The sequence below is a fragment of the Centropristis striata genome, chromosome 23 (genome assembly GCF_030273125.1).
Source record: "Centropristis striata isolate RG_2023a ecotype Rhode Island chromosome 23, C.striata_1.0, whole genome shotgun sequence".
In the NCBI taxonomy this organism is placed as follows: Eukaryota; Metazoa; Chordata; class Actinopteri; order Perciformes; family Serranidae; genus Centropristis; species Centropristis striata.
Window position 1 is genome coordinate 7,233,308 of NC_081539.1, and position 26,263 is coordinate 7,259,570.

At 40.5% G+C, this 26,263-nt stretch overlaps 1 protein-coding gene across 1 annotated transcript in view; it reads left to right on the top strand.

Moving 5' to 3' along the window:
* The window catches only part of drosha (drosha ribonuclease III), a 135,373-nt gene that overhangs the window by 38,994 nt on the left and 70,116 nt on the right, over positions 1-26,263 (top strand). The window contains exons 16-22 of the mRNA XM_059326723.1: positions 2,475-2,582; positions 7,836-7,943; positions 17,107-17,245; positions 17,391-17,451; positions 17,768-17,827; positions 21,276-21,375; positions 24,781-24,883. Of these exons, the coding sequence (XP_059182706.1) occupies positions 2,475-2,582; positions 7,836-7,943; positions 17,107-17,245; positions 17,391-17,451; positions 17,768-17,827; positions 21,276-21,375; positions 24,781-24,883 (679 nt within the window). The remainder of the gene's footprint in view (positions 1-2,474; positions 2,583-7,835; positions 7,944-17,106; positions 17,246-17,390; positions 17,452-17,767; positions 17,828-21,275; positions 21,376-24,780; positions 24,884-26,263) is intronic.

The window sequence follows — 26,263 nt, forward strand, 5'->3', positions numbered from 1 at the left end:
CAGACATCCTTATCAGACTGATGATGTTCTGCAAAAACTTTTTTCTGTGACCATATTTCACATTTGGTCGGATACTGAATTGATGACATTAATCTTGGATGCCCACTAGGGATGGGCAGATACCTGCCAACTCGATTATCTATAACGTTAACGATCATTAGACCACTCTTTTTCTTCAATTTCTTGTTCATTTTAATGCCTGGTACAACTAAAGGTACATTTGTTCAGACAAATATAATGATACCAACATAAGAGTTTAATTTAAGAGCTGATATCTAGACATTTTCCATGGTTTTCTTGATAATAACCAAAATCATTTTCAGTAAAACCATGGAAAATGTCTAGATATCAGCTCTTAAATTAAACTCTTAGGAGCTATTTTTGTTGTTATTATATTTGTCCAAACAAATGTGGCTGGTCTAATCATTTTTTTCATGACTGTATGTACTGTACTATGCAAAAGCCTTTTTTGATAACGGATGCTTTTATTTTGAAAGGACGAAAAGAGACTTGATCCTGTCGATCGTAAAACTAACTCACATGAGGTTAAACTGTAAAGATAACGTCAAGGAGTTCAATGTTTTATGTTTTAGCCCCCGAAGAGGCATGAGGTTAGTTTTCACAGTAATCTTAATATTTAAATGTGTTTTGTGTTTAAATAAGTTTTGGATCAAATTAAACTCAGTAATTCATGCTAGCAAGGTTTGATACAGTAAGCTAGTTTTGCTCAAATTAATCCTCTTTATTTCTGTGTGTTTTATAATTGTTATTGCAACTTTCAGTTTGCAAACTGAAGCTTTATCCAACTTAATTCTCAGCTCATTGGCTTATTGACGTACGGCCACAGAACTAAACGCTCACCGTGTTTCAGTTCAGTGATACTGATACACAGTCAGAGATAAAAATTAAAAAATATCCATGCTGCCAGGTTGAAGATGTGCATCAAGCATCCGATTTTTCAAGTCTGTTGCAGCAACATCAATATCTGCTGTTTGGCTACATATGAGTCTGCATAGACATGAATGTAAACTGCAACTTGGATGGTTTGTAGAGGCATAAAACTGCAGGCACTTTTGTCCCAAGCATTGTCTGATAGTGTATTTAAGTGCATTTTTCTCTCACAAGCAACATCGTGGCAGAAGATGCAGAAGATTTGTCCTCTGGAAACCTTGAACACTAACAGATTTAACAGAAATCCGGCCCTCAGTTTTGACACACTTTATGCTGAACCATTCAGAACTGCAGCTTCTTTACCCCTCAAGCTTTGCATCGCTCACACAATGTGAACAATAGAATAAGTCAAAGCCTCCTAAATGAAGCTGCAAAAGCACAAGAAAGCGAGGAAGCACATACGCAGCAGATGTGCACTCACCGTCCGCAGGCAGCGGATCGTCTTTGGTGCTTGACCTCAACCTGATCCAAAACAATAAACACTCCCCCCTTCTGCAGAACGATGCGATGATGAAAGTCAAATGGGCCATGACTTGTCTGTTTGACCAAGAGAAAGTTAGTCTCTCCGCCTCCCTTTCCCGGTCAATTATTTACTTTTTGTACTTGTGTCCATTCCCTGACCCTGCACAGAGCCTTGCATAATGAAATATTTACATATCATTCGCACTTCGCTGTGATTATTGCTTTCCATATACAGTGGCTGGCTGTCCATGGAAAGATTTGCTGCGTGTGTGTGTATATGTGTGGTTGCGCATGCACGTGCCGCGCGCGGGTGAGCGTGTTCACTTTGATGCACAGTTCAAAGTAGGATGGCATTATTTATTCATGCCTTTGTTGTTCTTATTTCCTCTGCGAGTCAAAAATTCCTGGCGTTCCATTTTAGGCAGATCACGGCGAACTCAGACGCAGTCGATAATTCTCAGCTGAATGAAACGCATGCGTGCGCGCACACACATTAGGAGGTGCAGCCTGTCAATACATCTTCCATCTTGGTTGTTATTTGCAGGACCCTCTTGTCTGAGACCCCCACCACCCCCCCACCTCCTCTACTGAATTCCCAGTTAGTTGCTGTGGGGCTGACATGAGGCTGTATGTGTGTGTGTGTGTGTGTCTGTAATGATTCCTGCTGCTGCTGATGGAGGTTCCTCTGGGCTCTTGCATGATGGTCCTAATGGGCAGGCAGGTGCCTTGGCTCTTGGTGACTGGGACTGAAGCCTCCGTATCAGCCTCCCTACACCCAGCACCGCCACTGCCTACAGCCATGCTGACCCATTGCGGCGCCTCAATTAGCCAAGACCAGCAGAGCTGTCACTGCCCCTGTTGCTCCTGTCCACTGCTGTACTGTATTTATGTCATGCTATGGAGGTTTCAGTTTATTGCATGTGCCGGCCTCTCTGATAGGGGGGGGGAACAGGAGAAGGGAGGGTGAGGGTGAGGGCGGGGGCGGGGTTTTTGAGGATGGGAGCTGTCCCCGAAGGCTGTGCTCCAGCGGATCAATAATTGACTGGCTGATTGTTTGGCAGGAAGCTCTTCAGAAGATCCGTCAGAAGAACACCATGCGCCGCGAGGTGACAGTGGAGCTCAGCAGCCAGGGCTTCTGGAAGACTGGCATCCGCTCCGACGTCTGTCAGGTAACGCTCGTCCACCGCACCAACACTCACACACGCACACGTTCTGCAGTAAAACGCTCCCGGGATCAAACACGTGGAAGCTAACGGCACATTCAGATGTTCATATACAGTACAGGCCAAAAGTCTGGACACACCTTCTCATTCAATGCGTTTCCTTTATTTTCTATTTACATTGTAGATTCATCAAAACTATTAATGAACACATGTGGAATTATGTACTTAACAAAAAAGTGTGAAATAACTGAAAACATGTCTTATATTCTAGTAAGCAAAGGGTGGCTACTTTGAGGAATCTAAAATACAAGACATGTTTTCAGTTATTTCACACTTTTTTTGTTAAGTACATAATTCCATATGTGTTCATTCATAGTTTTGATGCCTTCAGTGAGAATCTACAATGTAAATAGTCATGAAAATAAAGAAAACGCATTGAATGAGAAGGTGTGTGTCCAAACTTTTGGCCTGTACTGTACATTCACTAACACCAACACACACACACACACACTGTTTGACATTTACATAAAACGTACCATCTATTAAACGTGTTACAAACTGCTCTGTAAGTGCTGTGATTCATAAAATCATTGAATACAAATACAAAACAGTGACAGAAGCAAGGCAAGAGAATAATAAATCCATTTTATTTTTTACAGAAATAGGTTTTCAAGAGCTTCTAAAATGTGTTTTTTCTGTATATTTTTTCTTTTAATAGAATTGTGAAAAACTGCCTCTTTCAAGTGCCCAAAGCCCATAGAAATGGTAAAATAAATGTTAAATTCTATGGTGGACTTTTAAAAACTCCCATGGTGGACTAGTTTCTTTTTGCAAAAACCTTAATATTTCCAATGGATCAATGGAAAGAAATGTGACAAAAAACACAACCCATTTATTCAAGTTTTCAATACAGAAACTAAATACATTCAAGTTGTCCTGCTTTTCTTACCGTGACATGAAAAAGTAAACCTTCACTGCAGTAATTCAAATGTCGACTCTGGTTTTTCAAGGATTTAAGATTTAACTGGATTCATGTTCAGCTGTTACTTCATGTAAAGAATTAGTTCAAGAACATCATGTAAACTGAATGTTGAAATACAAGTTTAAAATACCGGACATTGCCTGTTTTTGGCTGGACATGTAACAAAATAACAAAAAAGTGCAGTATGTATATTTAGGAGGATTCTTCGACACAGATTTAGGATGACTGCAGTCCAGTGAGATATATTATTATTTATTTAATTGAATTTTAAGATGATCTTCATCACTGCTGTCAGTGTCAGGAGGAGCAAAAAATTTGTCACGGCAAAATCTTTTAATTCTGCGGTATTTCGGTTTTATTTTATGCAGTGATTTAAAATTTCCGTGGTGCGTTCAGGTTCCCACAGAAAACTCTGCGATCGTGCTCTGTGAATATTATATGCAAAGCAGTGACAGAATAGAGGCAAGACAATAATAGTAATTCAACCTGTTGGCGTTCCTATGTCTCCAAAAATACATCATCATTTTATATATATATATACTTCATCATTTTTTGATAAATCTTCATCAAATTTGAACTGGGAGTAGGTTATATATTATACATTAACCCCATTGTGTTTTCCAGCCCATAATTCCCAGCTATAATGATCTGCAGGCCTGTATTTACCAAAAATATTCAGGCGGACAATAAAAAAACCCATATTTTTCAGTATAATTCAACTTCCATCACTCAATAACAGTAGCAAATGTGACCAAACCCACATATTTACTCCAAACTATCCAAGTACAGCTTTCAATTTACTTTTGGTATGTCTTTGATTTGTTTTTTTTAGGCATTTTAAGGTTAATTTGCAGGAACGCTAAGGGGTTAAGTAAGAAACCTTTTTTTACAGAAATGGGTTTTCGAGAGCTGTTTAAATATAGTTTTATTATATATTTTTTCTTTTAATAGAATTGTGAAAAACTGCCTCTTACAAGTGCCCACAGCCCACAGTAATGTCTTAAAGTTACTATTTTTGTCCGACAACAATTCAACACTATTTATTTACAATATCTAAATACATATTTTATTTAATAATAAAGATATGCTGTTGATAAATTAATAAAACAATGTATTGATGTTCAAATGAGCTCTTTAGCCATCTGTTACAGAGGGAGGGTTCACTTTAGACAAGAGTTTGTACTTTGGTACGACAATTAATGCAGAATCTTAACAGCACTCTGCTATAGTGAGCACAACCAGACCGTGAACGAGTTATCAATAAAATATTAAAATCAATTCTTCAGGGCAGCTAAATACTAAGTTCTGTGGTCATATTTAATGGGCAACCCTGGTTCAGCTTGGATGTGTAAAGTCTTAGGCAGTATTACTGACATTTTGGATGCACACACTTTTGGTTTTACCCCCCAAAAAAGGGGCTCAGATGTTTCATCTTAACGTCATTATAACTTTGTTATACACCACAATTATCCTTTGAATTTGTCCATACATGCATACGGCAGGACTTCCACTCAGACGGACACAGACCAGTGCTTATAGCTCAGCCACAGACAGAAACTTGGCTTCTGATCTTTCCACACATTGCGTCACTTCTCTGTTCAAGTGTCAAAGTCTGTGTAAGGAAAGTGGACTCCCACAGAGCCTCGGCAGCCATGCCCTTCATTAAGTAACGTCTCAAACCTGACATTTTATTTATATACAACTTCACCACCACTTAGTCTGGCTGGAGCAAGCGCGCGCAGTTATCTCTCTTCATGCACTTATTAGCAGCAAAAATAAATCAGGATGGAATTTAATCTCCATATGGTCTGCATGTTGTCTGGATCTCACTGAAGTGGGACAACATATGCAGCTTACACTTCCATACGTGCATCCAGTTAAGCATAGGCGGCCCTAATGAGACTTGAACCATAACCCTGAATGTGTTAGCGCCATGCTGTGCGCACTGAAACATACAGAGCTGCATTTGTTCACGGATTTGTCAGAGTAATGAAACGGACGAGCATGCTTTTGCATTAGAACTCTTTTTTATTTATTGTCCCTTTTCCAAGATTTTCTGCCCGTTACTCAGAAAATAATTGCCATCAGCGTTCCACGTCTTTTTCCCCTCCGAGCACATCCCGCGTCCCCCGTACGCAGCGACGTGACGGTAGCCTACAGCTGATACTCATGCTCACATTTGGAGAGGAATGACAGAAAGTTCTAGCCCCGCAAAAACCAGACCTCTCTTACAGCAAGGTCTAGCAAAGAAGGATCCGATCCATAATTGCTGCCCAATTATATTTGCTTCAAGCTGTACTGCTACGACTAATTGGTTCATGAATAATTTCAGTTCGAACTGCGGTGGTACTCTCTGCACAACGTGTGACACAGACAAGATAGAGCGGCAAAACTGACCCATAGTTTCTTGATTCTAAAAGCAGGCACTCCATTCGGAACAAAATCAACCCCCTCGTTACTGACATCGCTTGGCTACACCAAGGTTGTTTCACTTGAAAAGGCTCTGTCAAGGACCAGGCTGCACATTGGAGGCAGGAATTTATTTATTCATCAGGTTTTTTTTAATCTTTTTTTATTAAGTTGCATTTGAATGTTTATTTTTTGATTCACCGCTGCTTTTCTGCTTTGTCTTCCTGTCTTTTTGTGTCCCTGACCGCATCCACATGAAGGCTATCAGTCGATTTTTTAACATTTCAAAAGAAATGCAGCTTGTTTTCCCTTCTGCATCAGGCAAAAATAAGAGTGGGTGGGTCTGTATTCAGTGCAGCAGTGCATCACTTAGTACATAAATGAATCAGCCTACTTATATATTGCTTAATCAAGGCAATGAATAAAGGCCAACAACTCTACATTTTTATTGCTGGTGGGAAAGAAGTTGACTTAAACTCTACTGTAAATTTGAATAGCTTTAGTATGATATAATAGGTGTTGCCAAAATATAGTCCAATAATAAGTTGCTTTAGAGCACTCTAAGCCTTTAGTCTTGCAGTGACATCTCTATTGCGCAAGATACAGCATACATGAATATAAATGCTCAGTTTATTTTTATTCCCTACAAAAAAAAAAACTGACATAATTAAACTTAAAAACTTAGGATTTTATCGCCTCGCACTTAATGAAATTACGATAAAGTGCGTTAAGGTGCAATTTAAACTTCATGCTTGTAATATTTCAGCCAGGGGAAAAGAAAATTCAGGCCGCCAGTCCGTTTGGACGCTGTCCAAACTGCCCAAACGTCATCCGTGACAGTAAATTAGAAATTTCCCACCTTTTAATTACCAGAGTATCAAGTCTTAACAAGCCCCCACCTCGCCCCCCCTCTACACACACATACGCTCAGTCACTCCGGCAGTCATCAGAACAGGTCAGGAGCTGTAGACACGACCGGGGCCGGGCTTTGTTAATTGGCTCCTTAACAAGGCCTGGGGAGTGTGTCACCACGGCCCCTGTGATGGCCCCAGGGCTACGTGGCAGCACTGCTTGTAGCCGCCGGGCCTCGGGCTCACCCTCCCCAGTAGCACTAATTAAAACATGCATGGCTCCCTCCTCTCTCATGTGGTGGCACGGGGTTAATGTGTGTACACCAGCCTTTGCTACAGTTTCTCAGCCTCTCTCTCGACTGGCCAACTTGATAAACCTCCACTAATGATTCTGTAGATTGGCTCTCTGACTGTCAGACTAATTTGCTGACCACTGACTATTTTCCCCCTTTTTTATTCCCTGTTCACTCTTACATCCCTTGTCACATTCCCTCCCTGGTATACCCTTCACTTACAACACATCCACAACCTCTTTTTCCCCTTCTCTCCCTCCCTCCCTCCCTTTCACTTTGTTGCACTCCAACTTTTTCCTTTTTAATACATGAGGGTCAGAGGGGGTCAGTGTTTGTCCAAATGTAAGTGTGTCAACATGCTGAAATGGGCTTCGATTTGACTGTCCTGTCCAAATGTGAATTTCCCTCCTCTCTGTCATTCCCTCTCACAGTGCAGCGATTGGGTTTTTGATTATTTCATCTCTCTGTTGCAGAGCACCACTTAATAAATAATGACTGGCTGATTGATTTCTCCCTGCCTGTTCCCTCTATCAACCCTCTCCCTTTCTTTCTCGCAATCTCTTCATCACACTTTCTCTCAAAAACACGCTCCTCTCCCCTCTTCTTTCATATAAGGCATGATCCCTGTTCTCTATCTCTTCCTGTTTCTTTCCCTTTTCAATTTTGTCTCCCTTTGCTGCCTTCCCCTCTTGCCCTTTTTGCCAATTCTCTCTGTCCTCCACAGCACGCCATGATGCTGCCTGTCCTCACCCATCATATCCGGTACCACCAGTGTCTGATGCACCTGGATAAACTCATAGGCTACGTCTTCAAGGAGCGCTGCCTTCTCCAGGTAAGGCACAGTCACGACAGCTCCTAACATTCAAAGTGATGTGACTCCATGGCCCCGAACCCGAGCTGCATTATTTAAAGGCTGGCATAGTTGATAACTAACAGGATAGATATGGGTAGGCAAATCCCTGTGGTTCTTTTAGTCGGGGCGCAGCCTATAGCCGGTTAGATAGCCTGATAAAAAAGTAAACATTTTGTGCAGGGGGCTTCTTGTGAGCACAGATCCAGGGAGGCAACGTGTGCCTCATTACTGTGCCCATTCCACCTCTGCAGGGATAGTTCAGGTGGAAACAGGGGCTCAGGAGTCAGCTAAGGTAACCCACACACCGGCCTGAGTCATATCTCTGCAACAAGCAGCCCGGGTCCGCTGTGAGTTGCAGTGACAGTAGTCAGGACAACAACAGCCTCCTCCGTAATGCCAGCTCTCCCCTGTCAGGTCTGCAGCCTCAAGCTGTGTGCTCTTGGAGTAAGCCCCACGGCTGCCTCCAGCAATATTGAAGAGCTGTCATAACCTGATACATTAGAAATCAATGTGTTGTAGCCTATACATAGTTAAAAAGGGGAAGGATGCATTAAGATTCGCTCAAGGCTCTGTGTGTGTGTGTGTGTGTGTGTGTGTGTGTGTGTGTGTGTGTGTGTGTGTGTGTGTGTGTGTGTGTGTGTGTGTGTGTGTGTGTGTGTGTGTGTGTGTGTGTGTGTGTGTGTGTGTGTGTGTGTGTGTGTGTGTGTGTGTGTGTGTGTGTCCGTGTGCATGAGCGCTGGCTGCTCCCCGTGTGTTTATGTGTGGGGGATTTGCACATATTGATCAACGATTGGCCTTTTTGTCGTTCGTATAACGACGAGCCGTCATTATGAGCGCTAAAAATGAAACACTGACCTGCTGTGAGGCCAGCCGGCGGCCGACAAGCTGCAGCCCTTTCATCGAGGAGACGCCCATTTGAGCTTGACATCTCCGTCTCTCGGGGAGAAGTTAATGGATCTGTCCCTCCCCTCTTTCTCATTCAAGTCCTTCATCTTCCAAAACAGACAAACAAACAAAAGAAAAAAGCAATCAGTTTGATCATGACAGCTCACATACAGGGCCGCTGCAGTGTGTGTCCGGCTGTCTGTCTGTCGGTCTGTCTGCATCGCAATTTTATCCACTGAGGTGTTAATACAATGACACGGCTGTTTGTGTGTGTGGATATTAAGCCAGGGCTGTCAGCAGTTCACCGCTACTGGGACTGAAATGGCCCAAGTAGGGAGCCATCATTGCTGGGTTTACAGCACCTTCCTCATCTACTGCATACACACACACACACACACATCAGCAGCTAATGTCCCACAGCACACACACACTTTCTGCCCAGATAGATTTGGACAGGACGGCTGCAGGAGTGCAATGGTGCTTGTTCAAACAGCCCTCGCCGAGTCAGGACTGATTTCAGATCCGCCATCACTTCCCATTTGCCTCCTTTCTGATGGGATGATCACATTTAATGAGTTGAATGTTTCCCGTTGGCAGTTTATTCATTTCCAACATGAGAGACGCTTGCACCACTATGTGATTGCATTATAAATTAATTGTACTTCGATTCGTGGTTCGTGCGCTTTGAATTAATTTACCTGTAGCTGTATATAATATACTGGTGAATTAAAACTTTTTTTAAACCACAGTATGGGTGTGATATAACGCTGTATTCTTTGCGGGAATCATCCATTGAAAATCTGTCTTTTGAGTGTCTACATCAGATGCCTGAGGCTTGAAATGTGGCTTTAAAATTAGTATATTTAGCTGGAGGGAAGCAATGAGCGTTTTGATTGTTTTGCAGACTGTTTTATGTTTTAGTGATGCTTTGAGGGGTTTGGATGTTTATTATTGCTATGACTGCTCAATCATCGTCGGAACCTTTTGTAACTCCGAGTTGACGCCATCTGTCAAGTGGCCTTTGGTTCCTGATCAGGCTCAGGCTGCAGAGGAGTAGTAGGAGGCTGCAGTCATGTGGGCCAAATCATCCTCTCTGGTGGAGAAGTGTGGGAGGTGGAGTGTTACCAGTAGATGTACTATAGTCAGGACCTTTTGAATAGAGTCTCTCCTTTTCAGGACTTGCCAGGGTTAGTAAAGAGAACTGGGCTGAGTGCTTCCATGCTGGAGTTTCCCCTGGAGAATAAGGTCAAAAGTATTGATACTTTAGTACTTTTTTAAATACTTAATATGATAACATTACCATAAATTCTATATTTGACAGTATCCAAAGTATCCAGTATCCAGTGAGCATATTTACTCAATCAAACATCTGTTTCTAAGTTGCCAGAGAAGTAAAGAGAAAGACCGAACATGTAGCTAAAGGCGGAGCTGAGGGCAGTGAAATTGATGTCGGCCATGACTTGGAGCAATAAACCAGGGAGGAACAGGTTAATGTTAGGAAAGAGCAAAGGAAATTACAATCTATCTGCCGCTGTATCGAGAGAAAACTAACATTCACAGCACGGCAATTCACACAGAGGTGTGGTGCATTCAATAGCATCAGAACGGCTATTGTGCATTCAAGAGCGTGGAACATATGAAAACTTACAGAGAAACAAGTTATTACTGAATGGAACTTAGTTAATAAACAAGTTTACAAAACATTAAAAGTGTGGGCTTTCTAACAACAACAAACCTGTTTAATAATTTCAAGAAGTACCACCCAAGAGATTATGCGGAAAACATAAAAATGCGAGCAGAGTCTGCACAGCCTGCCACTGCTGCCAGCACATGTAGCATTAGCGGTTCAGCCACTTGCCACTGAACTAATCTCTAGTTTCTTTAGATTTTTGTACAGATATATATTGTGATCATTTTTGTGCCATATTGCCCAGCCCTATCGGAACCAGCGAGCAGCCTGTCACTAATGCTAAAGAAGCAAGAGCTAGACTTCGCCACTGCAAGTCCGTAACTAACTATCGAAAATTAATAGTCAGAATAAGTTGATCCTATTTTGTATACCTACAATTTTTTTTCTTTGTGCCAAGGTTTTTTTTAAATATTATTATTAAATCAAAGTTAAACTCTACTCTGGTGATAACCTTACAGGAGCATTGGATACTCCCCTCTATGCAATGATGTGTTAGAATAAAAAGCTAATTAGCAAAAAAATAAAACGAAAAACAGGCAATCGTGTAGCTTCCTGTACTTGACATTTATCAAATTATATTTATAGTCAAACACAGCATAATAATACTAGTCATAAAAATATTTTAACATTGATATTTTGGCATTTTTAACACACACAGGGAGTCCTAATGAGAGATAATATCATCGAGGATTCTCTGCAGAGCAACAGGACTTTGGCTGTCACTCCTGGTTTGGGACAGTTGAATCGCTACTTGAGAATGGGAGTTTTTGCTCCAGCTTTGAAGGGTAATGAGCTGCACTTCCATTAAAGCAATGAGAATTTATTTCCCTCCTTTTTTTTTCATATTTTCCTTAGAAGAGATGAAAGCGGCAAATCATGTGGGAAACAGAGTTCGGTGGGTCTGTACAGAATCAATGCTTGTTTCCAAGCTCGTTCTCTGTAATGTTTTAAAGAAAGCATATCTGTGAATCAAAATCACAAGAACATATGTCATAAATGTGTAATCACTATACTATACACAGTCAGTAAAGAACACGATTCGCTTCTCCGTGCAGCTACATACCTGTTATTCCAGTACAGAATGGCAATGAGGTAACTGACAAAAACCCAACCCTGCACTCGGCACTTCCCCCCGCCTGGCTCCAGTGGAGCCACGGCCCTTTGAAGCTCCTCTTCTGAGAGCCTCCCGGTTAAACATTTAACATTTAAAACTTCGGGGGGGTGGGGGTTTGAGAGAGATGTGTTCATGGTCGCCACATGCTCCCGCATCCCCACATCCACCAGACCCTCATAATCCTCCCCACCCCCTGTTGCTCCATCCCCGTTCCTCACTTTTGACCCATGCTGACAGAATGAGAGGCATCACAGAGGATCTCAATAATTTAACTGTACAAGTCCTCGGCCCCGACTCTGATATTGCATGCTTTTGTTTGTGTGCCCTCACAAATGTGGCTGTGACTCTTTGTACAAGGGTATTTTATTTGTTTTGTTATTCATGGCAATGCATGCTCTGCCATGTGATTGAGGTGTCAATCTGTTTCAAGTAGGGCTGGGCTGAATACCATTTCACAGGCTTAGAATGTTTGCTTGTATTTCTGAGGGAATATTTCTTGTAACAAAATGTTACATGTTACATAATATTGCAAAGCATGGCCTGTAAAGCGACGGCACACATGAACTAAAATGTGTTGCGATGCAGGCACAGACCACAACATAAAACATCTTGATTGCCTCCTGGTGGCTGGTAGCATTATAGATGAATAGATTAAACTCTATAGTAGAGGTGTGAATCAGCAGAGGCCTCACGATACAATTTTATCCCGATACTTGAGTCATGATACGATATTGTTGCAATTTAAAGCATTTTGTGATATGGTGAGCATTGCAGTACTATATGTAATGTAATATATTTTGTGATTTACCTGTCTAACTGCATTTTGTGTCCACAAAATTAAATTATATCAAGAATTGTTTTGTCAAAAAAGAGAAAATTCTCAGTCTATTCATCTCACTTCAGTCTTTTTATTTTTTGATTTCTCCACAATGAGAGTCAAACCCACAGACTGACCAACCAAGTATTCAGTCAAGCTGAACTGAACTGATATCAAACATGTATGGACAATAACAACTGCAGCATTTTATCAAACTTTCCTCAACTTTAAGCTTCACTGCTCTGAATAGCTTCGAAAATCACTATGAAACATCAAAGAGAAGATGGGGCCATTATTAGAACTATTAACATCAAATTGTCTTGAAAATTTTTAGTTTAATAGTGTTGTCATAAAAAAAATCTGTGTTAATAAATCAAGTGAGAAGTTTTCAGATTTTGCATTGAAATTAATGGACAGAAATGTTTTTGCAGCCAAACTTGGAATTTTCAGTAGAATACAGCTTAAGGCACTTCCTGGTTTGCCTCCCTGCTCAGACCCGGAGGTTGCCGCCTGGTGACGATAAAGTGACGCGTTCTAAAACTTGACACTTTTGCTATGTTAGTTGATGGGACATGTGTTGGTTTCGACAGTGTAAGGGAAAAGCAAAGGCACTTTTTCTAGCTGGAACTCTCTTTTACTTTTAAATGCAGAGCATCAAATCTTCAAATATTTCAAGTGGTCCCAGGCAGTTCCTCCACTTTTTTCTTGACTACTCAATCCCCGTTTTCCTGTGTGCTATATTAAATAATGCACGGTAATGATATTGTTGGGCCCTGTTTGTCAAGCAGGCAGTTTGCCCATCAGTTTCCCTGCATGCGGGTTCAAGAACACTTTCCAGTCAAGTCTGCCGCTCTCCACTGAGCGATGATGTTTATTCCCGTTTAGCCAAAGGCAGTTGAGCAGCAGCTGAGGCAGTGATCACTAAATCCAAATCCCTCCGATACTTTACGCAGTCATTATGTTGACAGGAACAGTTGCAGACGTCAATCCTCCCCACAGATTCAGCTTAAAAGCCAATACTGTTGTTGGATGTTGTCCTTAACTGTGAAGGACCTGCAGTGTTTACAGAATAACTGATGTGTTTTTCTTGATGCGTTTCCCAACTCTGTAGTTGAGGCTGTGTAGCAGGCAGTCATTGACTTGTGTCTGACATCGCACAATGGGGGAGTTGAAATTGGAAGTCGACGTGGTTGTTGTTGTTGTTTTTATTTATATTTTTTATCAAACTGTCAACACGGCGCTGAGAGTTGCTAGATTTCAGCTTGTGTCATGTCAAATAACTAGCTTTTTTTCCCCCCAACAAAAAAATGCTGTTCCCTCTTAACCGCAAGGAAAGAAAAAAAATACAATTGCTGTTGAATTTGTCGCCTCTGTGTTCAAGGCTACAAAGCTGAAGGCCTCTTGAGCAACTATAAATATTGAAACCTCTCTGTTAACGTTTTACATATATATCTCATTGGAGCTTGAAATTGATTTGAAGTTGGCTGAAAGGAGACAAGCATTTTGAAAAGCAAGCCCAGGGGGGAGAGTAGTTGGAGTTTTTTTTTTTTTTTTTTTTGGGGGGCTGAGATTAACATTCTCCTAATGTAAGATTGATAAAGGCTTGACATATCCTACTGAGCCCTATCTTTTTCCTTTTTCTTCCCTCAGCGAGTTTGAGATGTTGAGCCGCGGCAGTCTTTCCAGGCACAGCAGTTTTTGTCCTCTTTTCAAACAAAGCGGAATGTCGACTAATGTGTTTCCTTAAGGGTTTTTATTTTACCTTTAAATTCCCCACTTTTGCCTTTTTTTTTTTTAACAGGTTTGAAAGTTTAAGTCATTAACTTTCACACAGACAACTTCCCCCTGACTGAGAGGCAAGAGGGGAAACACTCACCTACATGCAGAGTTTGCTGATCCAACAATAGGCGTGTTTCCACTGAGTACTTTTTGAAAAAGCGGCTGTGTTTTGGCTATTCCCACCAGTTAGTTCCCCTCGGCCTGTCGCTATATTTATCAACTATTCAGACTGGGGATGGGCGTTTGGAAGAAACCTGACAACTCGATTATGTATAACATTAACGTTCAATTAATCGATTATTCCCTGTGTGCATACATGGGCAAAATAAAAGATATATATACAGTACTTTGCAAAAGCCTGTTTTTATAACGGATGCTTTTATTTTGAAAAGGCGAAAAGAGACTTGATCCTGTCGATCGTAAAACTAAATCAAGTTAGTATAAACTAATTAAACTGTTAATATAACATCAAGGAGTTCAATGTTTTATGTTTAAGCCCCCCAAAGAGGGATGAGGTTAGTTTTCACAGTTATCTTGTATATTTAAGTGTGTTTTGTGTTTAAATAAGTTTTGGATAAAATTGGACCTAGTCGCAAGGCAAGCTAACAGGGTTTGATACAGTCAGTTAGTTTTGCTCAAATGAATACTTTTTTTGTAGCTTTATCCAACATCTTTCTCAACTCATTGGCTTTTTGACGTACGGCAGTGTTTCAGTTCAGTGATACTGATACTCAGTCAGAGATAAAATTAAAATTAAAAAAATACACAGATCGATTAAAAATTCCAGGTGATTGACCAAATTCTTAATGACCATAAATCGGTCGATTAATTATTCCCATCCCTAATTCAGACCCCTCTAGCGACTCTTTTTCAAAGAAGCGACTAACGACAAATCTAGAGACTTTATCTGGTGTTATTGGAGACTTTTGTAGACTCGTTCCTACTCTTCTTAACGAGTAGCAGACACCGTCCCAAAGCACTCACAAGTGGTCCAGTCCTCCACCAGCAGTCTCTCCCAGCTGCAGTCAGAGCAGGAGATGTTAACCCCTCAGCATCCAGTCTGCAAATGAATCACAGATGTGCGAAATTGCCGCCTCAACCGTATCCAATTAGCGTCAACTAGTTAGTAGCAGCTCAGAAAAGTACCAACCTGAGGCAGGTACTTTCTGAGCCGCTAACTGGTGAAGTTGGGTGGATCTTGGGCAGATTTTCTCTCCCAAGCCACACCCATAGCAGCTCACTAGGGAAAAGTACCTAATTGAAAAACGCTTATTATTGGACTGATTTGCTTTGACCAGTGCTACCATTTGTAATTAGTTTTTTAGCCAATAGAGGAAATGCTCATCCAGCTCTGTGGATGCTTTTCACAGTGCCTGGGGTTGGTCGGTTTGTTTTTTATTGCACCTATCGGCCTTCTGAGGCCAGAAACAAAGCCCCTGGATCCTAAACTCTGGTTGTATATCAGGGAATAAAAGCCTCTTTGTTGCATTCCTGTTTTCCATTTTGACTACATCTGAAGAACGGTGAAGATTAGGTAAATTAGACTGATAATGGAAATAGTGGCTTTTATTTGTGCCACATTTTTCTCTTTTGCATGTTCTTTCTAATTCACTGCTCTGAGGCTTTGATGTTGGAGTGTAATGAGAGACTGAAAATGCCACAAAGGCGAGAAGTAAAAAAAAGTGTTGGTCTGCCACTTTTTTTGCACTTCTCCAAAAGATCTAGTTTGAATGAAAAAGAAGTGAAATATAATTATCGACAATATCACAAATTTTCCTCACAGGGGATTACTATTGACAGCCAGTCCATGCTAACTGTCCTTGAATGAGTTCTTTATGTAACTTGTAGCAGCCAAGAGGCTTGTTAGACCAGTCAACAAGGGTCAGTGCTGCAAACTGGGGCACAGTAATTCAAGACTCTGGAAAATAAGATTTTCTTTTAAATCCGAGTTACGGTTTCTTTAAAATAAACTTGTTGCACAGAACATCCTCAAGTCTTCTCATTCCTTAAGTTTTCCTCCTTAGCTTGGTTTTGTACTTAAGGAGTCTGTTAAACTGTTGCACAGAGGACCTTAACAACCAAAGTAAGGAAGAAAACCTCTGACTGCCACCTAATAAACAGCAACTAAGTTAACTTTACTAAAAGGTTATTCCTACCTGTTTTGTTGGAGTCCTTCATGTAATCTATTAATACTCTTTTGGACGGAAATATTGTCATATTTTCTTTGGATTTCTTGGATGGACCACAAAACTTCACTTCTTGTAATTTCGGTTGCAATTTCCTCCCACATTCGTTGCCTCATTTTTGCTGTTATTTTTGGATCAGATTTACTTTTTAGAATGGTCTTTCTTTTACTTTCTTTTACTGAATTTTATCACAAAGTGAGAGCAAATGTTCAGTCAAAGTCAAAGCCAAATATGACACGTGACAAGTAGTTTTATTGAAACCACTTATTTAAGTGAACATAAATACTTGTATATAATAAAACTATATACAAAAAAGTCCCATAAATCCCATAAAAACATGTATATTTATAGGCATTTTTCCCTTGTTAGCTGCAACTCTTCAAAAACAAACTGTGCAAAATTACATGTTATCATTATTATCTTATCTTATTATCATATCTTTGGTTTTGCATGACCTGGGAATGTAAATGTTGAATGCTTTTTTTTGTTAAACTTCACGTGATCTGATCAGCTAAGAAAAAAATGAAACTCTTAGTCACACAAGCAGATAACAAGATGTTTTGTGCAGCCGGGCCCTGGTTCTTGATGCTTAAACCTAGCTGAAGTTCATAATTTCCTGAAAAGTTTCCTGAAAATTGTCCTGTTTGCTAACTCCACCCTCTCCCCTCCAGCTGGCCATGACCCACCCGAGTCACCACCTCAACTTCGGCATGAATCCCGACCACGCCCGCAACTCCCTCTCCAACTGTGGCATCCGCCAGCCCAAGTACGGAGACAGGAAGGTCCACCACATGTACATGAGGAAAAAAGGTGGGTCGTTTTTTTTTTCCCCTCCTGTCCAACTCTCTCTCTCTCTCTCTCTCTCTCTCTGTCTGTCTTGTTTCTATTCTTACTTTTAAATGACCACTCTATCTCCTCTGCTCTCTCACCTCTCCACTCTGGGGGTTTGTTTCAGGAATCAACACATTGATTAACATCATGTCTCGTCTGGGGCAGGATGACCCCTCCCCCTCCAGGTAGGCTGCCTGCGGGCACATATCTGTTCGCACTATCACTGACCACAGGAGCAATCAAAGGGACGATCCTTGTGATTAATATACCCGGCAGGCCTGCTGACAAGAAAATTAACTTTAACTGTGAAAGGAAGGGATCTCACAGGGGAGATGAAATGAGCTAATTTTAAGGGCAACGGCTACTTATTATTGAATGTGGGCTGCTGTTATTCTCAGGTGAGCAGCTGTGTGTGTGTGTGTGTGTGTGTGTGTGCCTAAAGTCTTTCCTTCCCGCTACTTCTTCAACTGCCCTCACATGTCCACTTTTCCTCCCGTCTAGGATCAATCACAACGAGAGACTGGAGTTCCTGGGCGATGCTGTTGTCGAGTTCCTCACCAGGTGAGAAAGCGCTCGTGCATCTTTGATGGACACGACCGCTAATTGAAGCCGACTACAACACTATCGGCCTTTCTTTTCTCCTCCTCCTCCCCTCCTGCTTCTTCTTCCTCACCCTCTCACTCCATTCCTCCCTCTCATTGTCTACATCTATCCCTGTCTGTCACCACCACGCTCCTCTCCATACTTTCCACTCATTCAAGACAGTGATTTACTGGTAATTGGAACTGGAATGTAATCCCCCCCCCCCCCCTCCCCCCCCCCTCGTACCCTCTCTTAACGGCCTGAAATTCTCCATGACAACTTGCAATTAGCTGTCTGGAATTGCTGTCTGGAATGCTGACTGTGTTATTGACTCCCAGGTGAGTGCGGCCCCTGCTGCCCGGCACTTACCTAAGCACAGTGCTAATTATACGTAGCTATTAATAACACCACTACCTAGCAAGGTATCGGCCACCTACCCACCGTACTCCCACCTCTTAGTGGATATTACTGCACGGAAATGTGAGAAAAGGGCTTTCTCTTTTGCCATAGGGTGCAGTGCTTACACACACAAGTTGCAAAAAAAAAAGGGAGGAATAGATTTTTTTATCTGACTTTCCATTCGCCCAACAGCATATCTTCTACGCTTTTATTTTGAAAGGACGAAAAGAGACTTGATCCTGTTGATCGTAAAACTAAATCAAGTTAGTATACAGTACAGATTAAACTGTTAATATAACATCAAGGAGTTCAGTGTTTTATGTTTTAGCCCCCCGAAGAGGCATGAGGTTAGTTTTCACAGTAATCTTGTATATTTAAGTGTGTTTTGTGTTTAAATAAGTTTTGGATAAAATTGGACCTAGTAGCAAGGCAAACTAGCAAGGTTTGATACAGTCAGCTAGTTTTGCACAAGTTGATACTCTTGCATTTCTGTGTGATTTATAATAGTTATTGCAACTTTCAGTTTGCAGACTGTAGCTTTATCCAACTTAATTCTCAGCTCATTGTCTTATTAACGCTCGGCCGTGTTTCAGTTCAGTGATACTGATACACAGTGCTAATTATACGTAGCTATTAATAACACCACTACCTAGCAAGGTATCGGCCACCTACCCGCCGTACTCCCACCTCTTAGTGGATATTACTGCACGGAAATGTGAGAAAAGGGCTTTCTCTTTTGCCATAGGGTGCAGTGCTTACACACACAAGTTGTAAAAAAAAAAAAAAAAGGGAAGAATAGATTTTTTATCTGACTTTCCATTCGCCCAACAGCATATCTTCTACTACCAAAATCGAATTCGTAACCCTTGGTGCTAACGCTTCCACAACGCTGAACATTCAGGAGTAGGATTAAACCTTAATAGGAACTGACACTGGGTTACACAGGACACTGCTTCAGCTGCGTATGCAGCGAGAACAGTGTTACAAAGAAGGTGGTTAGCCTCTGTTTCTCTGGATATCTCTGGGCATGTTTTGCCACTTTCCCCTCCTTCCCCCCCTCTTCTTCTGCCTTCCTTCTTTGATTGTTAGCGTCTGACGAGACATGCTTGGCCTACGCTCTGGCCCTCTGAATTATTTATCAGCCTCTTGTCCAGTTAAATGGGTACAGCAGATCCAGCCAACTGCCTTGTGCACCTCCAGTGCGCGCTGCCCTTGGAGGCTATCTGTGCCTCTGCTGTCCAGCCAACAGAATATTTTGCACATTTGAATAGCCCCAACACAGGGAGTTAGTGTTGAACAGGGAGGGGGTCACCGCAGGATTTTTTTTTTTTTTTTTAATGGTCAGCAGATGATGTAAAAAAAATAACTCCGGTTGCAATATTTGTGCTTCCTCCTTCTGGAAAAAAGTAAAGGAGTTATTAAAGTTCAGGTATGTTTCTTTTTAAGTTATGTATGATTAGTAAAGATAAAGGCGATCTAGAAATTTGCTAAGAACGCACTTGTGTTTATGGATTTTTTTTTTTTTTTTTCATCCATAAAGTTTAAGAAGCACTGCTGCAGAACATGTGAGCAAAAGCACACGAGGAATAGATTACAGATGAGAGTTACCAGCTGGAAAAGAGCTTCAGCTTTTATGTTCACTAATGACCCTTTAATGTACAGCATGGTCAGTGGGGTGGGGTCGAAACTTCACTGCATCAGAATATTTGAAGGCAATATTCTTAGTGAATCACCTTTTTTTTTGCACCGGAAGAACGCTCCGTGTCCCAGTTAGCCGCTCTCTGTGACTGACACTTTTGCCAGCAAACCACGAGTCTCTGGTCTAATTATTTTTCATTACACTAAGTGGTTTTTATTAATTCCAAGTGCTTTGTTTTCACACTAAGATCACAATACCCTGACAAATAGACCTCTTGTGAATTTGGAAAACAGAACACCACCTGCTTTCCTCTCTTTGCATTGATTAGAAATGACTGAATTAAATGGCCTGTTTTAATTCAAATGAAATCAAATGATACGCTGCGGTTAGGGAGACGCTGGACCGTAATGAAAATGGAACTTGCTCGCCCGGAACCCAGCTGTGGAACCACTGAAGCGTCTGCGGCCATTTCTGGGTTCCAACACAGACCTGGAAAGGCTCAAAATCTCTGGAAAATTAATTAGGTGGTCTTGACAAAAATTGGTGAATGCAGCATGAGGCAAATTAAACCGATATCTGAAGGGTTTTTTATCCGACGACACGTTGTAAAAAGTTGCAAACCCACTTTTCCTCTGTTTTATGAAGGTTCATAGCAAAGTTCATACCTTTCCACAGATTTCCATCAAATCACTACGTCATGAAAACAACCACAAACCAACAAAACTAAATAACTAAATGAATTCCCAATAATGTAGTAAGGTATTACATTATTGGTAAAAATGTTATTACAATATCAGTCAGGATATTTTATTACATTATTGCTGAAGTTTATTGGGTTTTATTACATTTTTCGATCGAGTTAAGTGCAAATTTTTATTACATTATCAGGAAATGATTACATTATAGGGTGCTACGGCCTTATAATTATATTTTAATATTATTTTCTATTTTACCGGAATCTTTTAATCAGCACGAATCCTGATCATCACCAACAAATATTAATTCATTATTCAGGGTTCGTACGGGTGCTTGAAATCCTTGAAAATGCTTAAATTTAAATGTTCTATTTCTAAGGTTTAAAAAGTGCTTTGATTTTGGAAAAAGTGCTTGTAAATGCTTGAAATTCTTCCTGTATTTCTCTTGCAATCTGACTATATCCATCTATAGACTATAGATAATCACATGTTCAATGTAAAAAAATAATGAGTAGCCTAATAAATTCAAAAAATGCTTGAATTTGACCACTGCTAAAGCGTACAAACCCTGATTATTTCTGTTTTCAGGAAAAAATCCCAAGCAAAAAAACTATTCTCCAACTAAAAGTGACCAAACCATGAAATATGAGAGTCGTCCTTCACTTCTAACCTGTTTCCACTTCTCCGCCCACAGCGTCCACCTGTACTACCTCTTCCCCAGTCTGGAGGAGGGCGGCCTGGCCACCTACAGAACAGCCATCGTACAGAACCAGCACTTAGCGATGCTAGCCAAGGTAAAGCCATAACGAGTCCTCCTCCTGCGGGTCAGAGCGGTGAACGGTCGGCGAACTGACAGGCCAACATGTTTGAGACAGTGTTATTGTTTTCTGTCTTGCTGTTATGACTTTGCTTCTTTCTAAGGGGGCACTGGGGAAAAGAGTAATTTTGTCTTGCTGCCATCCTTACCCTTTTTTTTTTGCCCCCTCAGGTTTGTAATTGGAGTTAAAAGGTTGTTGTTTTGGAGGACTAGACTAGTGCGGCTGGGGTCCCTGCGGGCCCCTAGAGGTCTTCCTGAAACACTCTCCAGTTCCTGTTATCGCTAGGCCCCCTTTTCTTCCCTCCTTCTCTCCCTCTCGCTGGCAGCGTTGTACAGCCAAGCTGCACTCACTGGCACGTTTGTAAAGAACACAACAATAATCGTCCCGTGATGTGGAGAAAGCAATTAAAAACTTCAATCTTTCATGTTGCTCCCTGCTGAATACAAAGATGCAGCCGCCCGAATCTGCATTAGTGCTGTGTAGCAGTTTGGCTTGTTTCAATTTGCCGCTCGCGGTAAAGTGAGTGTGATACAGTGTTCAACGTTGCCAAGTTGTTTACCAGGCTCCTCTAAAGCCGTCTGCTCAAGAACACTCGCAATTATCTTTCAAAAAATATCTTCAGCGAGCAACGGCACAATCCGCCACTTCACTTGGAAGGCTTAAAAGTCAGAACGGGTTCCCTCTGAGTTGGAGTATTTATGAATTGTGATTTAATTTGTGTGTGCAATCACGGGGGGTGGGATACCACCAACGGTTATCAGCCGTAATTAAATAGCACCCTGACTGTTTTTTCCCGGGTATTCTTCTGTGGTGCGCTGCCAGTAAAATCAAGTTGGGCTACTTTTGACGCGGCTCAAAGAAATAGTTGCAGAAAGTTTGACTGACCCACACTCCCACACATCACAGCACTCCTTTACATTAAAGGAAAACTAAGCATTTTTTTTATTGTTATTATGATTATTATGGTTATTATTAAGCTGAACATTCTTTTTGAAGTTTTATTGATTTCTCAAAACAAAAAGACAGCAACGAAAATGGCAGTAATGGAAAAAAACTAAAAGAAAAGATGAAAAATTATACACAACAGCTGAAAACTTAGAAATGTCCTTATTTTTGGGAAAAAAAGCACATTTCTTAAAAATTTAAATAACATTAAATTGATCAGACATACAGTCTGGACATTGTTAATATGGTAAATGAATATTAAAGCTGGAAACGGCTGATTTTCTTATGAAATATCTATTATATATTGTTAGCAACCATCACTCTACTTTAATTAATATTATGCCCAAATATGCCTAATGTTGCTAATTTGCATCATGCCTGAATCTATATCAATTGTATGTGCTATATTGAAATTAATCCCCACTTATTTTACCATCTGCTTGAAAGCAAAAACACAAATAATTCATTTTTTTATGTAAATAAATGTAGTCAGTAAGGGGTTAAAACACCTGAGCATTATGTTAGCACAGCTGAAAACCGTTTTGTGCTGATTTGAGAAGCAATAAAATGATCCTTTCTCAGGCTGGTTGAGTATCTAGAGTTAAAGTTGGAGATTTGCACATGTTAAAATTATTATTTCTACCCTTGTCAATGTATTTACTATATTTTCGATTGATTTTGTTACTCATTTCATGAATAAAATAGTTTGTTTTCATGGAAAAACAACACAGACATTTTCTGGGTGACCCCAAACTTTGCGTCATAGACTGCGTGCTAGTGTATAATCAATAAATGTGGTTATAAAATAGCTTTATATCCACAAACCTGACTCAAAGGATAGAAAGATGTAGTGGTTTAACTTGGAGACTTGTGGTAAAAAGTCTAACAGGTGATAATTCTTACATTCCCCAGCATGAGAAGGGCTGTAAAGAACTCTTGAGACAGTTTAAGGAGCAGCGAGCAGCTGGATTTTATCTCTAATGTAAACCAGAAATAGCTTCCAGATTTTGTGAATTTTTTGAAGTGGAAACCCTCAAAGAAGTTTTCATGTTTCTCCGTTTTAATAAAGAACACTGAATCATAAAATGATGACACAGTGGCTAAACATTTTCACTTTTCTCGCACTTTATCAAACCCACGAGGTGACCAGTGCTACCAGCCCCACTGAGACATTTAGTGCATTATTTAAAAGTTGCTTGGTTGTAGTTGTTGGATCATTAAGTCAATTAGTTGTTTTTTTTTATCACCCTCTGGTCACAAGTAAAGAGTATTTGCACGGGCCAGTTATGACATAAACTGTCAACGAGCATGCATCGGCAATAACTCCTGCACCGGCTCAAGTTTTATCACGAGGAAAAACTCCGGAGAAACTTTTTGAAAGGGGATAGAGACAGCTGAATTAAGAAAAAAAGTGGGGGGGAAACCACAACTAGAGCACTTTATTATTCACAGTGGGAGATTACTGTGTTACGACTGCTAAGTCACATAAATCATGAAACACCTGTGTCACCTGCTGAGACACTTTAGCAGCTTGTGTTGAAAAGAAACAATACATAAATAATGGTAAACAATCACCGAGAGTAAAATAAACTGTGACAAAACTCAAAATTAGGACCATGCTTTGACTCTGATGTGTAGTAAATAAACTCTGTACAATTATAATGCTCAGTAGTGAACCTGACATCAGTGCATTGTACAGCACGGCTCTGGATTTAGCTTGAATACATTAATGGAATTAAATATACATTGAATATATTTGCAATTGTAATGTAAACATGCACACAAATAGAGATATGTTTCACGCAGGTATGTGGCAATAAAGGAATATAAACTAGGGCATTGGACTTATATTAATACACGTTTATGGGTCAGTAATATCTCTACAGTAACCAGTTTAATGCATACAAGGCTGATCTCTGCTATACATACTTATCATGTATGCATACTTGATGTTTAACCAGTGAAAGAACTCTCTTTTCAGACAGAATGAAGGTCACAACTGTACTATTTCACAATTTATCTTGGGATTATCTAGTGTGTCTCTGTGTGTGTAATGCACGTGTATGTGTGTGTGTGTGTGTGTGTGTGTGTGTGTGTGTGTGTGTGTGTGTTTGTGTGCGTGTGTGTGTGTGCATTTTCCTCCTGTGCCGGCTTAGTGCATCATGCCACAGCTGGACAACACATGGGCACATCTGTCAGTGCCATGAAGTAGAACCTTTTCCAGCAAGGGCAGGCAATCTTTTTCATTTCCCCCGAGTTTTGCGGCCCCCTTTTTTTTTTTTCTCCCCCTCACCCCCCTCTTGTTTTCCATGGAGAGCCTATGAAAATGTGCAATACCAAAAAATGCTATTACTTTTTCAAGAGGCTATTACTGAGGTGTCGGTGGCGGCGCACTGATATGAATGTGTTTGTCTTTTTTTTTCTCTTTTTTTACAGAAACTGGAGTTAGATCGCTTCATGCTCTACGCTCACGGACCAGATCTGTGCCGGGAGTCGGACCTGCGACACGCCATGGCCAACTGCTTCGAGGCTCTTATCGGTGAGGTTTCCCACGAGGCGGAGAGAGAGATAGAAGCGGGGATGATGGTCGTGCGGGAGAACAAAAAAACTGCTTTTTGAGTGAACTAAATATGTAAATCTATTCCTAAAAGGATAAATTTACATACGCTGAAAACAAATACTGTCTCTCCGCTCGTACAAACACAACACAAAAATTAGCAGAGGGTTTAATGCTCTGGTTTTAGTGGAGTGCTGCTTTGCCGGACTTTGCTGCAGCACATACAGTCATGGAAAAAATGATTAGACCACCCTTGTTTTCTCCTTGCTTTCTTGTTCATTTTAATGCCTGGTACAAATATAATGATGACAACAAAAAAAGAGTTTCCTTTAACTCTCTGGAGGCCATGAAACTGCTTCACCAGTGCCGTCAACTTCCCTCCAAAGTATTGGCATCACACTATTTACACTACTGGTCAAAAGTTTTAGAACACACCAACTTTTCCAGAATTTAATTGAAAATTATGCAGTTTAATGTCTCAGTGTACTCTGAAATGAATGCACATTTGCAACATTTAAAATTCTTTATTGAGCATGATAGTTTTTTGAAAGTAAAAAAAAGATTCAAAATCACATTTTATGTTGGACTAAAGGACTAAAAAAAGACACAAAATGAGTACAAAAGACACAAAATGACCAAAAAAAGACACAAAATTACTTACAAAGACATGAAAATAATTAAAAAATGGACAAAATAGCCCAAGACTCCATAGGGTTAAGTTGTTAACTCATTTCTTGTTCCCTGAAAAAGGCCTACCGTACTACAGTTTTGGTTAAGCTTACCTTTTTTTATTTACCTCTGGCAGTTCACCACTAACCTTCGTACCCTTTCAAGCTGTTCATTTGACTTGAACTGCTTGAATTTCAATAAAAAATGGAAAAATTGGGGTGTTCTAAAACTTTTGACCGGTAGTGTATGTTTGATATAGAGATATAGAAGTTGATGTTATCCTCATTTTACCTGTTACATGTTATATTTGCACTGGTGTTCAGATTTGCAACATTTAAAAATTCTTCATTGAGCATAATTGCGTTTTGCAAGTTCAGATTTTTCAGGTTTTCTTGTTACCTTTGGGTTCAAAATGTTAGTCAAGAGAAAAAAATAATTCATATAGGTCATATAGGTGAGGTTGTGCTAAAAAAAACATGAGACCAACATGGCATGGTGAACATTTTTTAAGTGGCAGAAATAAAGTATTAAAAAATGGACAAAATAGCCGGAGACTCCAAAGGGTTAAGAGCTGATATTTAGACATTTTCCATGGTTTTCTTGATAATAACCAAAGTCATTATGAAGAAAACCATTGAAAATGATGATAGATTTCCACAGGTTCAAGCCACCCATTCAGCCAGTGAATACCTG